General features: G+C 44.7%; 1 protein-coding gene across 1 annotated transcript in view; it reads left to right on the top strand.

The window, feature by feature from the left end:
- Positions 1-14,466, top strand: part of LOC135556025 (A disintegrin and metalloproteinase with thrombospondin motifs 7) — a 196,118-nt gene that overhangs the window by 54,107 nt on the left and 127,545 nt on the right. The window contains 2 exon segments of the mRNA XM_064988891.1: positions 4,043-4,187; positions 13,855-13,947. Coding sequence (XP_064844963.1) covers positions 4,043-4,187; positions 13,855-13,947 — 238 coding nt within the window.

The raw sequence follows: 14,466 nt of genomic DNA, 5'->3' as shown, positions 1-14,466 counted from the left end.
ATACAGCACAAACAGATCTGGGACCATGCTTGAGAGAAAGAGGCCTGCTGGGAGGATTTGAGTCTTGATAGCAGTTCCACTTGCTGCTGTGATCACACCTCACCAATTACTGGGTCAGAATCAGTGGCCTGGGCTGTGATGCAGAGAAAACATAACATAATCAAATAACCTGGTAGCTGCCAAGGGTAGAAATTATCCTTTTCTCTATTCAGAAAGCTTTCAGACTAATCAGTGTGACTGAAAGCAGAAGAACTGGTCTTGATTGAACACTTCAATAGTTTTATTGAATACTTTTACTCTCTCTCGATGGAGTTGTGTTCTGGCCGCCTCAGGATCTCTTCTAATCTGTTATTTTGTTGCTCGATGGCAGTAATTTGAAAGCAGTTGAACAGACTGTCACTTATGATCATGTGTTTTTTTGAATATACTTTAAGTAAACAGGAAAGTCCTGTTGCCTTAGAAGTTTATTTTATTTGGCCTGGTCAAGGGTCACGCATCTTGTTATATTGTCCATATTTTGGTCAATTGGACAAGCAGCTGGACTTCTGCTTATGAGAACAGCAATGTGTGTTCTTCTGTAAAAGCTCCGCTGTGCCATACCGTTGTTGGAGTTGTGACCTTATTGTCCTGATCTACTCTCTCCCTTGGCTGCATGTTGGATTATGTGGAAATGTACTACTGTACCTAAAACTCTCTGCCCACATTTGAATGAGTCTTCCTCCCGTCCAGTGTTTCCTCTGGAAACATATGTAGCAGTGGGGGGAAAGGTCGCCACACCCACCCCCTATTTTGGGTCATTTTTATGTTAGACTGAGAAGCTCTGTTCTGGTGACTTTTTAAAAGGACATTCTACTCTAAAATGAATGAAAATACATTGAATAATGCACATTACATATAAAATATGATTTCCACCTCCATAAATCAGAGACAAATAATGTATTGGTCAAATTATTTAAAAAAAAAAAATTTGACCGTATTGGTCCATGCATATAGCCTATGCAGCGTCCATATTATTAGGTATGCTATTAGCAGTAAGCATTATCTCCTGTAGCCCATCTGATGCAGCATTGTGGCTATAAATAAATAGGCTGAAGCATGGGGTTGCCTACAGTATCTGCATTTACCCTGTTGGGCTAATCATTGGGCGAGTTCGTTTTGCATGGTTCCGTGCCCGGGTAGGCAGAGTTTGTACATTTTTACACCATTCCATTGGCTCTCCACTCACTCGGGCAGCCTTGCAAAACGAACTCGCCTATGAGTAGAGTCTATGGTGTGCCGCAAGCAAATTAGCTGGCGGGTGAAATGAAAACATTCTTTCAACGCATTGGTTGGCTCGTGGTTCAGAACAATTACATTGGTCTGAAACATTTTAAATCAACATAATACACTTTTAAAAATATGAATCAATATCATACACTTAAAAAAAACTGGAGCTTGTTGTGTAGCATTGTGTTGTGAATTCCATTATGTGAGCAGCGAGGCAGACATAAGGCTACCAACCATGTGCATTGAGAGTGTGGAGCCGGGAACTGTCCGTTATTTATGTGAAAACATTCTAATCTGTCCAAATGCAGAGCTCATGTTCCCTCTTCCCACGTGAGAATACGACATGTTGACTTTCCCTGGATAGCCCAGCTCACCCTTAAATGGCTAACATAGGCCTCTCCGGATAAATAGAAATACAGGTTATGATCAGGGAAGGGGTGCAACTTTGGTTTTAGAAATGGGGGGGACATAACTATATTATTATTATCTTTATTATTATTATTATTATTATTATTTGTGTGATTGTTACACGGCCTGCACTAAGTGATTGTTACACGGCCTGCACTAAGTGATGGTTACACGGCCTGCACTAAGTGATTGTTACACGGCCTGCACTAAATGCAAGCGAGGTAAGACCATTTTTTCAGATAAGTGTTCATTATTACATTAATTCATGCTTAGACGATGCATAGGCCATATAAAATGGTGTGGTTGGCAAGAGTTTGAGTAGCCTACTAAAATACATAAAGCCTATTTGTAGCCTATATTTGATTCTGGGAGTTCTCTCCCTATGGCACTCGTAACTTGAATGTGCCTGTAAAGGAATATTTATCTTGTATAGAACACACAGCAACAAGCCGACCTAGTTCTGCTTTCAAACATGATTTATGCTATATTGCCTCCCCCTTTCATCCATTACAAACATATGTTGGGCGTCTATTTTAATAAATCCATTGAAAATATACACCATCAAAAATAAATCCATTATTCATTTGTTTAGGCAGGTCCTAAGAAACATTAAAAGACAAATAACATGTAAAAAAAATGTCATGTTTGTAAAAAAAATAAAATAAAAAAATGTCAACAATGTCATGTTTCATTATGTTTCACAAAATCAATAGTTTTGTCCATTAAACAGACAAGACACACTGAGGCTACCCTGATCACAGTCAATACACATATATGTTATAGAGGCTAGGAGTATAATGAAATATAACAGAATAAAATACTCATATTTTTCCCACACAACTTGCATCATGGCAATGTGTGGAACTGCTGTCATATAAAAAAAGGTGATATCTTATGTTTAATGCAAGCCCATGCTTTTTTCATCTCTTTCCTAATCTGGTTGTCATGGAGCAGGCGCAGGGTCTTACATTGAGAGTATCTTCATCATGTTACCCATAGAAAATAATAGCAATCTATATATTTTCAAAAGCATTTGAAAATTCTAGTGTTCATATTTCACAACCTTTGCAGGCTTTTGATGTTGCCTATATCCAACACCAGAGGTCTTCAACTCTTACCTTATGAGGTCCGGAGCCTGCTGGTTCTCTGTTCTACTGTACCTGATAATGAATTGCACCCACCTGGTGTCCCAAGTCTAAATCAGTCCCTGGTTGTCAGACTTTTCTAATCATTACTCGTTTTGTTGGCAGTTGTGGACCATTCCAGCATCTTAATTAAAAGTGTGCCCAGGCAGAAATGAAGCATACTAATATAAAATCAATCACTTAGAATTAAAACTGTTCCAATACTAGGATTTGTAAATGTCCCTTATGGAGATAGATTGGATCCCCATAAAAGGGGGATTGACTCATTGATCTTTTTGTTCATGTGATAGAATGCCTGCTGTACTCATGTGGTTCCAGCTTGGCATTTTGACTGAGCTGGAGTTGACTTCTAACGACTGGTTTGACTGTGACGCCTGCTTGATTCTGTGTCATGCAGACAGCTCTCTAAATTCTGTTAGCACCCTGTCAGCTTTTTTACATGGAGACCTTGTCAACTCCGTCACTGTCTACTCAGTCACATACAGCCCTGTCAACTATGAAATATATGGCCCATTAAAATTAGGCTCAATCATATTTAAGCCCCTCAATTTTGTTCCAGCCTTAAAGGGATAGTTTGGGATTTGTCCATTTTATTTCTCCTTTATTGAACGAGGCAAGTTGGTTAAGAAAATATTCTTATTTAGGATGATGGCCTACCCCGGCCAAACCGTAACCCGGACAACACTGGGCCAATTGTGGGACCATATGGGACTGCCCATCACGGCCGGTTGTGATACAGCCTGGAATTGAACTAGGGTCTGTAGTGACACCTCTAGAAATGAGATGCAGTACCTCAGACCGCTGCTCCACTTGGGAGCCCCAAAACAAGAGGACTGATAATGAAGCATGTTATCTATTTTACCAGAGTCCAATGAAGTCTCGGATACCATTTTTATGTCTGTCTAGTATGAAGAAAGTTAAGAGGTACTTTCACGAGCCAATGCTAACTACTGTTAGCATTAGCTTAGCCAGGCTATCAGTTTTTTTCACTAAGCTAGTAAGCATTGGCTCGCAAAACTGTCTCTAACTTCCTTCATACTGGACGCAGAGTCATAAAAATGGTATCCAAGAGTTCATCTGATCTGGGGAAGTAGATAACATGCTCATTGCCAAAATCCTAAACTATCCATTTAATAACACCCCTTGTCAGGATCTCGATGTGTGCATGTTTCACTATAATGCGTTTGTCTGACCACCCTGTTGTTGTGGTTGTTCCTCTTCAGTCGAGGCTGGGGCTGGTGCCTGGATGACCCCCCCATGCGGGACGGGCTGGATCTGAACTCTGTTCCCCCCGGGGTCCTGTACAGTGCTGCCCACCAGTGCCGCCTACAGTACGGCTCTGGATCCCTGCTCTGTGACGACGTGGACGTAAGACCCCTGAATCTTAACCAATACTTGTCTGTTTCTTCAGCATACTCCTGCTATCTGCATATCCCTCCATGGTGTGTCCTCTCTGTCCCACAACCCTCATCACAGCTCTCCCTTTCTCACTTCTCTTGTCCTCTGTCCTACAACCCTCATCACAACTCTCCCCTTCTCACTTCTCCTCTTGTCCTCTCTGTCCTACAACCCTCATCACAACTCTCCCCTTCTCACTTCTCCTCTTGTCCTCTCTGTCCTACAACCCTCATCACAGCTCTCCCCTTCTCACTTCTCTTGTCCTCTCTGTCCTACAACCCTCATCACAGCTCTCCCCTTCTCACTTCTCCTCTTGTCCTCTGTCCTACAACCCTCATCACAGCTCTCCCCTTCTCACTTCTCCTCTTGTCCTCTGTCCTACAACCCTCATCACAGCTCTCCCCTTCTCACTTCTCCTCTTGTCCTCTCTGTCCTACAACCCTCATCACAGTTCTCCCCTTCTCACTTCTCCTCTTGTCCTCTCTGTCCTACAACCCTCATCACAACTCTCCCCTTCTCACTTCTCCTCTTGTCCTCTCTGTCCTACAACCCTCATCACAGCTCTCCCCTTCTCACTTCTCCTCTTGTCCTCTGTCCTACAACCCTCATCACAGCCCTTCCCTTCTCAATTCTCCTCTCTGTCCAACAACCCTCATCACAGCTCTTCCCTTCTCAATTCTCCTCGTGTTCTCTCTGTACAACAAACCTCATCACAACTCTTACCTTCTCATTCTTCTCTTGTTCTCTCTGTACAACAAACCTCATCACAACTCTCTTAATTCTCCTCTTGTCCTCCTCTTCACTAACCTTGCTCTTCATTCCCCCACTAGTTACTGTAACCCTGCATCACTCCTCTTAGCCCTTCCACCTTCTTCTCCCTCAATCGCTTCCTTACTGCTCTTTGTCTTTATTCTCACATCACCCTCCATTTTGCTCTTTACTCTCCCACTCCTCATTACTCCTCATCATCATTACTCCTCATTCTCATTACTCCTCATCCTCATTACTCCTCCACTCATCATTTCTCCTCATCCTCTTTACTCTCCCACTCCTCATTACTCCTCATCATCATTACTCCTCATCATCATTACTCCTCATTCTCATTACTCCTCATCCTCATTACTCCTCCACTCATCATTTCTCCTCACCCTCTTTACGCCTCATCCTCTTTACTCTTCATGCTCTTTACGCTTCATCCTCATTACTCCTCCACTCATCCTCATTACTCCTCATCCTCTTTACACCTCATCCGCATTACTCCTCATTCTCATTACTCCTCATCCTCTTTACTCCTCATCCTCTTTACTCTTCATCCTCTTTACTCCTCTCCACTTTACTCCTCATCCTCTTTACTCTTCATCCTCATTACTCCTCTCCTCTTTACTCCTCATCCTCTTTACTCTTCATCCTCTTTACTCCTCATCCACTTTACTCCTCCACTCCTCATCCTCTTCATCCTTATTTCTCCTACACTCTTCCTCTTTACTTCTCCACTCGTCGTCCATATTAATCCTCATCCACATTACTCCTCATCCTCTTTACTCCTCCACTTCTCATCCTCATGACTCCTCATCCTCTTTACTCCTCCACTCCTCATCATCATTACTCCTCATCCTCGTCCTCTTTACTCCTCATCCTCTTTACTCCTCCACTCCTCATCCTTATTGCTCCTCATCCTCTTTATTCCTCCACTCCTCCTTCTCATTACTCCTCATCCTCATTACTCCTCATCCTTATTTATCCTACATTCTTCCTCTTTATTTCTCCACTCGTCGTCCATATTACTCCTCATCCACATTACTCATCATCCTCATTACTCCTCATCCTCTTTACTCCTCCACTTCTCATCCTCATTACTCCTCATCCTCTTTACTCCTCCACTCCTCATCATCATTACTCCTCATTCTCATTACTCCTCATTCTCATTACTCCTCATCCTCTTTACTCTTCATCCTCATTACTCCTATCCTCTTTACTCCTCTCTATCCTCTCCTCTCCTCATTACTCCTCCACCCTTCATCCTCTTTACTCCTCTGCTCATTAATCCTCCACTTCTCATCCTCTTTATCCTCTCCTTATCCTCTTTACTCCTCCACTCCTCTTCATCCTCTTTACTCTTCATCCTCATTACTCCTCATCCTCTTTCTCCTCCTTTACTCTTCATCCTCATTACTCCTCTCCTCTTTACTCCTCATCCTCTTTACTCTTCATCCTCATTACTCCTCTCCTCTTTACTCCTCATCCTATTTACTCTTCATCCTCATTACTCCTCTCCTCTTTACTCCTCATCCTCTTTACTCTTCATCCTCATTACTCCTCTCCTCTTTACTCCTCATCCTCTTTACTCCTCCACTCCTCATCCTCTTTGCTCCTTATCCTCTTTACTCCTCCACTCTTCATCCTCTTTACTCCTCCACTCCTCATCCTCTTTACTCCTTATCCTCTTTACTCCTCCACTCCTCATTCTCTCTCTCTATAAAACATCACCCCTATAACCTCTCAACAGACTGCTGTCTCTCCATTAAAACATCTATACTCAACAACATCACCCCTATAACCTCTCAACAGACTGCTGTCTGCTCCATTAAAACATCACCCCTATAACCTCTCAACAGACTGCTGTCTGCTCCATTCAAACATCACCCCAATAACCTCTCAACAGACTGCTGTCTGCTCCATTAAAAAACCCCTATAATCAGACTGCTGTCCCCATAACCTCTCAACAGACTGCTGTCTGCTCCATTAAAACATCACCCCTATAACCTCTCAACAGACTGCTGTCTGCTCCATTAAAACATCACCCCCATAACCTCTCAACAGACTGCTGTCTGCTCCATTAAAACATCACCCCCATAACATCACCCCTATAACAACCTCTCAACAGACTGCTGTCAACAGACTGCTCCATTAAAACATCACCCCTATAACCTCTCAACAGACTGCTGTCTGCTTAAACCATATATGAGACATGCTCTCTAAGTGGCCACCAATCGCATCAATACACACAGCTTCCTGCGTCAGTACACACTGTGCAGCAATGCTCCGGCACTTGTCCATGTGATTGGAGTGACTGAATTTAAATGGCAACAAATTGGAACAAAAGCATTTCATCTTCAAAGCCCAGATGTGTTGGCAAACGAGCTACAAGCCAATACATGCATATAAGGTTCAAAGTGGCAAGCTTTATGGTTTAGGACACTCAAGCCTATTGGATTCACAAGTCTTTGTTTGTCTAAAATTGTTTACAAAAAAAGCCGCAAAGAGTTTTAGACACACAAGCATATGTTGTCTTGGTTCGAGTCGCGCTACTGAAGGCGATTTTCCAGTTTTGATTCCGATTACATTTCAGGATGAAGGGAAGACCCACAGAAGAATGTACACAGAATCTGTGTAAACAGCATACGTTCATCCCCGGCGGACTTCTCAAAACGTTAATGAGAGAAAAAGGTTCAATGAGTTCATCTGTACGTTAATGAACAATCATGATTCCAATAGTACCCTTTTGATAGAAAATGCTTGCCTGCTGACAGTTGATTTCCGTAGGCTTCGCTGTAATGTGAAAAAGATGCTGTGAGCGATAATACACTGGTCTCACATTTGAAACAGTACATACATAAACAAGCAGCCTATAGGTTCACCGTATTTACCTAATACACCCCTCGGGAATTCCTCGCTTGCCGCTTGATTGAATAGCGTCCCCGTTAACTGTAACAGTTTTTGACAGAATCTGAGGGGGCCTATATGTGTTGGGTTAAAGGAAAATGGGGTGATTTGCTCGAATTACCAGCGAGCAACTGTGAGGGCCAGAAAGATAAACTCGCAGCCGCCTCGGGAGACGGAAATAGAGCCGCCGAATGTGTATCCATTTATCACTTCTGGAATTATGGCGATTTGAGCTGGAATTACACCCGTTCCCCCTGTCAAAATGGATGTTTGGTATATCTGGCGCTTGGAAACCGTCAAGGTTTAAGTGGTTAGAACAACTGGCGCGAGACAGCAGGGAGGATAGCTGATTAACAAGCCCCTTGCTGGGCACTGAGCTCATAATTTGAGCTCATTGAGGAGTTATGCAGTGAAGTCAGCTGGAACAGGATGGATGGTGGCGCAGGACTGTTCCTGCAGACTTTACATAGAATTCCTCTGGCAGGGTGTTGTGTTGTGGAAACCACGTAGTTTACACCAGAACCTCTTCTTTCTAAACTGCCCTGTAATGTTGAGAAAAATTGGCATTTCAATAGAGAGAGGGAGGGAGTGGGGAGAGAGAGAGAGGGAGGGAGTGGGGAGAGAGAGAGAGGGAGGGAGTGGGGAGAGAGAGAGAGGGAGGGAGTGGGGAGAGAGAGGGAGGGAGTGGGGAGAGAGAGAGGGAGGGAGTGGGGAGAGAGAGAGGGAGGGAGTGGGGAGAGCGAGAGAGGGAGGGAGTGGGGAGAGCGAGAGAGGGAGGGAGTGGGGAGAGAGAGAGGGAGGGAGTGGGGGAGAGAGAGGGAGGGAGGGAGTGGGGGAGTGGGGAGAGAGGGAGGGAGTGGGGGAGAGAGAGGGGAGGGAGTGGGAAAAGATAGAGAGGGAGGGAGTGGGAAGAGAGAGAGAGGGAGGGAGTGGGGAGAGGGAGGGAGTGGGGAGGGAGGGAGGGGGAGTGGGGGAGAGAGAGGGAGGGAGTGGGAAGAGATAGAGAGGGAGGGAGGGGGGGGAGGGAGGGAGGGGGGAGAGAGAGGGAGAGAGAGGGGGAGAGAGTGGGAGAGAGGAGGGAGAGAGAGGGGGAGAGAGTGGGGAGAGAGGGAGAGGGAGGGAGTGGGGAGGGAGAGGAGAGAGGAGGGAGGGAGAGAGACCACACACCAACATTCTCATCCAGGGTTGGAGTTACTACAGCCCTTTGTATGAATAACATTAGCTGCTCACTCCGTGTGCTTGGGTTTACAGGAAGCCCACCAGGGCAGGAAAGCAAGCGTGGGATAGATCATCTCCTTCAACCCTTTTTGGTGCTATTGCCAGGACTGAAGCAGGAAACCTGAATGGAATTAGGGAATCATTGGTTTCCTCCTCCCCTTTCGATAGTGGTTGGGAGGAGGACTATTTCTTTCTTAGTCTGTGTTTTGTAAACAACTCTGGAACAAAACATTCCCAATCAAATAAATGAGCGAGAATTTGACACTTTTCCCAACGGGCAAATCTTGCTGAAATGACGACTTTCCAAGATGAGAACCAAGTGGTTGTGGGCTAAGGCTGAATCATAACTTCATGATTTAGCAGGATTTGGTTATTCAGAGTTCGGATGTAATTTACTAGCTCGTTAGTAAGTAAGCGTTTCGTATACAACGAGGATACATGTTTAACATTCACTAATTTGCTGATGGAGGGATTAGATAAAATGAAGGGATGAATTGTAGTTGTATGGAGATTTACTAAGGAGTGCCCAAATAAAGAACCTAGGTGTCATTATTAAATGTAACGTGGACAAGCTGTATGATGTAGTAAAGTACATGATGACCGTCAAATACAGAAACTATAAATCACTTTTGATAGCAGCATTAATATATCAAATGCTCATTAATATACTGTATGCGCGCACACACACACACACACACACACACACACATGGTTGGGCCCGAAGACTGTAAGAAATTAGCATAGCAAGAACTCCATTCCCTTGTGAAACACGAACCAGGTTTCAATCTTACCTTTTTAATGCGAGTAAAGTACATGTCGTCTGATGGAAACCGCTAATTTGCGGGTAAACTTTCCAAATTCTTTAGACAAAGTGGGATCTTTTTGTGTCTATAAAATGAATTATGCTCGAAATGGAGGTTATTTACATAACCATCATATGGAAGTAAACTTGGAGTCAGGTGACATGTTGTGTGGTCCTCCCACTACGACTCAGGAAAGCATGCAGTTTATTAGGCTACAGATTAAATAAGTTATGATGAACTTCATAGGGTGGTGAAAGTGCACGGTGACGAGCTGGATGCTCCTTTCCAATCAATATCCAGGGTCTTATTCTGGAGACATGATGATTGACAAATAAAAATAAGCAGCAGCCAAGCGTCAATCTTGCTCTTTTGTCTCTAATAATGTCATCATGTAGGTTATACCCTCTGTGTGTGTGAGCTGTTGGCTAGAGCACATGTACCAAAACCAGAGTGGGCACCTCGCTGTATCACGCAACACACAGTGTAAAGTGGGATGGAAACACATTTAAATTGTATTTATTGTATTCGGTACATGGGAATTTAACCTCATAAGTTATATTTATGTGCACTATGTCATCACGCAACAAATCAACAAGTTAATTTGGTGGAAACATCTCTGGTGGGAAAAATTAGCATATTGTTTTTCTGCAGATGTTAGAATTTTTAAATTCAAATTTGTCAACAATTGTATGGAGACCGAGCTACTGACACATCCATCATATCATTCCCCACAGAGGCTTACACACAAAGGCACAAGCACAGCATGCAGGGCTGACATTATTTTCTGTTCACTTCTTCTTGTTTTATCTCCATTTTGATAACCACAACAGTGTTCCGAGTATGACCGACTCGACCAGACAATCTGTCTGTGATTTTTGTCGAGTAATTGAAAAAGAAGGGCATCAGCTCTCTCACAGTTCGATAGATGTTTGTTCATTGTCCTCTAGCGCGTTCTAAAGCCGAACAGCTTCAAGAAGGTCAATGCTAACGTCAGAATCAGACACCGCTGACCAGTCTGCCTCTTCACAAACAAAATGTCAGTCCCCCCCCAAAAATACACACAAGTCTATCTCCATCGTCCCAATCTCCTGGCACCAGTCCGATAAACCCTGAAATCGTCCCTTTGGAGCTCTTATCTCAAGTCTCCACATTCAGCGATGGAGTAGATGGTGAAGTCCTAGTCGCCCCCCTCTCTCCTTGGTGTTGTGTGAGGGAGCAGACCATGTCTCTCTCCAGAGAGGCTTGTAGGAGCTTCCCAACGTGTCATCCCATGCCACCAGCTTGTACTTATCACAGCACCAGGACGCCAGACCAGTCACTGTCTCTGACCGAGGGTCAATCTTTAAGAGTGCTCTCTAATAGAGTCAGACGCACCTCTGAACACCCCCCTCAGGGCTCAGACACAAGCCATCTTCCTCATGATAAGAAAGCTTTACGGCGGGATAAAATGCTGAGCAGTGAACTCGGTACCATTTTGCCAGTGCAAAGGTTAAGAGTTGGCTTGTGTATCAGCAAAGATTATGTAGGGGGCTCGGTGGGTGGTGTAGGAGGCTCGGTGTGTTACGTAGGGGGCTCGGTGGGTGATGTAGGAGGCTCGGAGGGTGATGTGTTACGTAGGGGGCTCGGTGGGTGATGTAGGGGGCTCAGTGGTTGACATAGGGGGATCGGTGGGTGATGTAGGGTGCTCGGTGGGTGGTGTAGGAGGCTCGGTGGGTTACATAGGGGGATCGTGGGTGACATAGGGGGATCGTGGGTGATGTAGGGTGCTCGGTGGGTGGTTTCGAGGGCTCGTGGGTGATGTAGGGGGCTCGGTGTGTTACGTAGGGGGCTCGGTGTGTTACGTAGGGGGCTCGGTGGGTGATGTAGGGGGCTCGGTGGGTGACATAGAGGGATCGGTGGGTGACGTAGGGGGATCGGTGGGTGATGTAGGGTGCTCGGTGGGTGGTTTAGGGGGCTCGTGGGTGATGTAGGGGGCTCGTTGGGTGATGTAGGGGGCTGGGTGGGTTGCGTAGGGGGCTCGGTGGGTGATGTAGGGGGCTCGGTGGGTGGCGTAGGGGGCTCGGTGGGTGGCGTAGGGGGCTGAAAAACAGCTTCTATCTCAAGGCCATTAGACTGTTAAACAGCCACCACTAACATTTGAGTGGCTGCTGCCAACACACTGACTAAACTCCAGCCACTTTAATAATTGGAATTGATGTAAAATATATCACTAGCCACTTTAAACAATGCTACTTAATATAATGTTTTCATAACCTACATTACTCATCTCATATGTATATACCGTACTCTATATCATCTACTGCATCTAATACATGTATCACTAGCCACTTTAAACTATGCCACTTTGTTTACATACCCTACATTACTCATCTCAGATGTTTTTTATTTTTATTTTACCTTTATTTAACCAGGCAAGTCAGTGAAGAACAGATTCTTATTTTCAATGACGGCCTGGGAACAGTGGGTTAACTGCCTGTTCAGGGGCAGAACGACAGATTTGTACCTTGTCAGCTCGGGGGTTTGAACCTTCCGGTTACTAGTCCAACGCTCTAACCACTAGGCTACCCTGCCACCCCAGAGTGGTTGTATATATACTCGATACCATCTACTGCATCTTGCCTATGCTGCTCTGTACCATCACTCATTTAAATATCTTTATGTGCATATTCTTTATCCCTTTTATTCTTTATTCCCTTGGAATTGTTAGGTTAGATTACTCATCGGTTATTACTGAATTTCGCTACACTCGCATTAACATCTGCTAACCATGTGTATGTGACAAATAAATTTGATTTGATTTGAAGCGTGTAATATAGTTTTCTAGCAAAGACCAACGCAGTACCAACTGTAAATAAATCAATAGTTTAATTCCACAAGATGGTTGACCAAGATGGTTACCTAGTTAAAGTTGTGGCTAGCTAGCTAACTAAATTACCAACTAATTTTGCGAACTGCACATCACTACCCATGAAGCATCATTACCCAGCACTCCACAAAAACTGTCTCAGAGCGAGTGACGTCACCTATTGAAACACTACAAGCTCGCACCGCTAACTAGCTAGCCATTTCACACCGGTTACAACAGCATGGAAGGTTCTTTTGAAATATGCCCTTCTGTGACTGTGGGGCTCAACATTGATTCATGAAGTAACATCCCCAGATCGTGTAGAGAGAAATGACATCCTTAATGCCAGAGAGCATTACTTCACAGATGGCGACAGTACATATCATTTGATTCTGTAATGGTTTTCTTGGAACACACCATATTAATCCTAATCCTCGCTGTATGTCTCCATCGTGTTTTAAACCCGGTAATGTTTGCTGTTCCAAATCCTTTCCTGAGCTAAACCTCTCGGGAAATAACCAGAGTAAATCAGATGTACTGTATGTTTTTGGATATGGCAGACGTGTGCCTCCCGCTTAATACCTCATCTTTATACACACATCGCCGCTACATGTCTACAGTAACTAGAAAATAAGACCATTAGTCACAGTTCACTACATTTTCACAATTGGTTTCACAATACTATATACAGTACCAGAACTGGATTGAAATAGTATAATAGTATATGAAATCGCTCAAATACTTTTAGTTGCTGTTTGAGCCAGCCTGGAGTGCCAGAAGGGCAAACTTTGCAGTGAAAGTGTCCGTCAGTTGGAATCCATAGTAATTCATAAGGCGACCTTATTTCGAGATCAACTGCACATTACAACTTACTTCAATGTTCTTCTATTGAAAAATGTACATATCATGTCAGCTACACATTATTTAGATGTGTCTTCATGAAATGATGTCAGCCATCTCTCTGTACTGGGGCCCTGCCTCAGAAGACAGCTGGCTCTCATGCCCTTAGCAACTGTTCCCAGGGATGTTTTAATGTTTAATTCATCATGTTGGAGGCATAATTGAGTTGATGTGGGCAGGAAGTAACTACGACTCTTTGTCCCTGTAGAACGTCTGCAGTACGTTGTGGTGCACTGTGGGGACAACTTGTCACTCAAAGCTGGATGGTGCAGTCGACGGGACCAGGTGTGGTGAGGACAAGGTGAGTGTAGACACTTCCTGGGACCAGGTGGGGTGAGGACAAGGTGAGTGTAGACACTTCCCGGGACCAGGTGTGGTGAGGACAAGGTGAGTGTAGACACTTCCTGGGACCAGGTTGGGTGAGGACAAGGTGAGTGTAGACACTTCCTGGGACCAGGTGGGGTGAGGACAAGGTGAGTGTAGACACTTCCCGGGACCAGGTGTGGTGAGGACAAGGTGAGTGTAGACACTTCCTGGGACCAGGTTGGGTGAGGACAAGGTGAGTGTAGACACTTCCTGGGACCAGGTGGGTGAGGACAAGGTGAGTGTAGACACTTCCTGGGACCAGGTGGGGTGAGGACTAGGTGAGTGTAGACACTTCCTGGGACCAGGTTGGGTGAGGACTAGGTGAGTGTAGACACTTCCTGGGACCAGGTGGGTGAGGACAAGGTGAGTGTAGACACTTCCTGGGACCAGGTGGGGTGAGGACAAGGTGAGTGTAGACACTTCCTGGGACCAGGTTGGGTGACTTCCTGGGACA

This window comes from Oncorhynchus masou, chromosome 2 (genome assembly GCF_036934945.1).
Source record: "Oncorhynchus masou masou isolate Uvic2021 chromosome 2, UVic_Omas_1.1, whole genome shotgun sequence".
NCBI classification, from domain to species: domain Eukaryota; kingdom Metazoa; phylum Chordata; class Actinopteri; order Salmoniformes; family Salmonidae; genus Oncorhynchus; species Oncorhynchus masou.
Note: the sequence above shows the minus strand (reverse complement) of the source record. Positions and strands in the feature narration are given on the sequence as shown.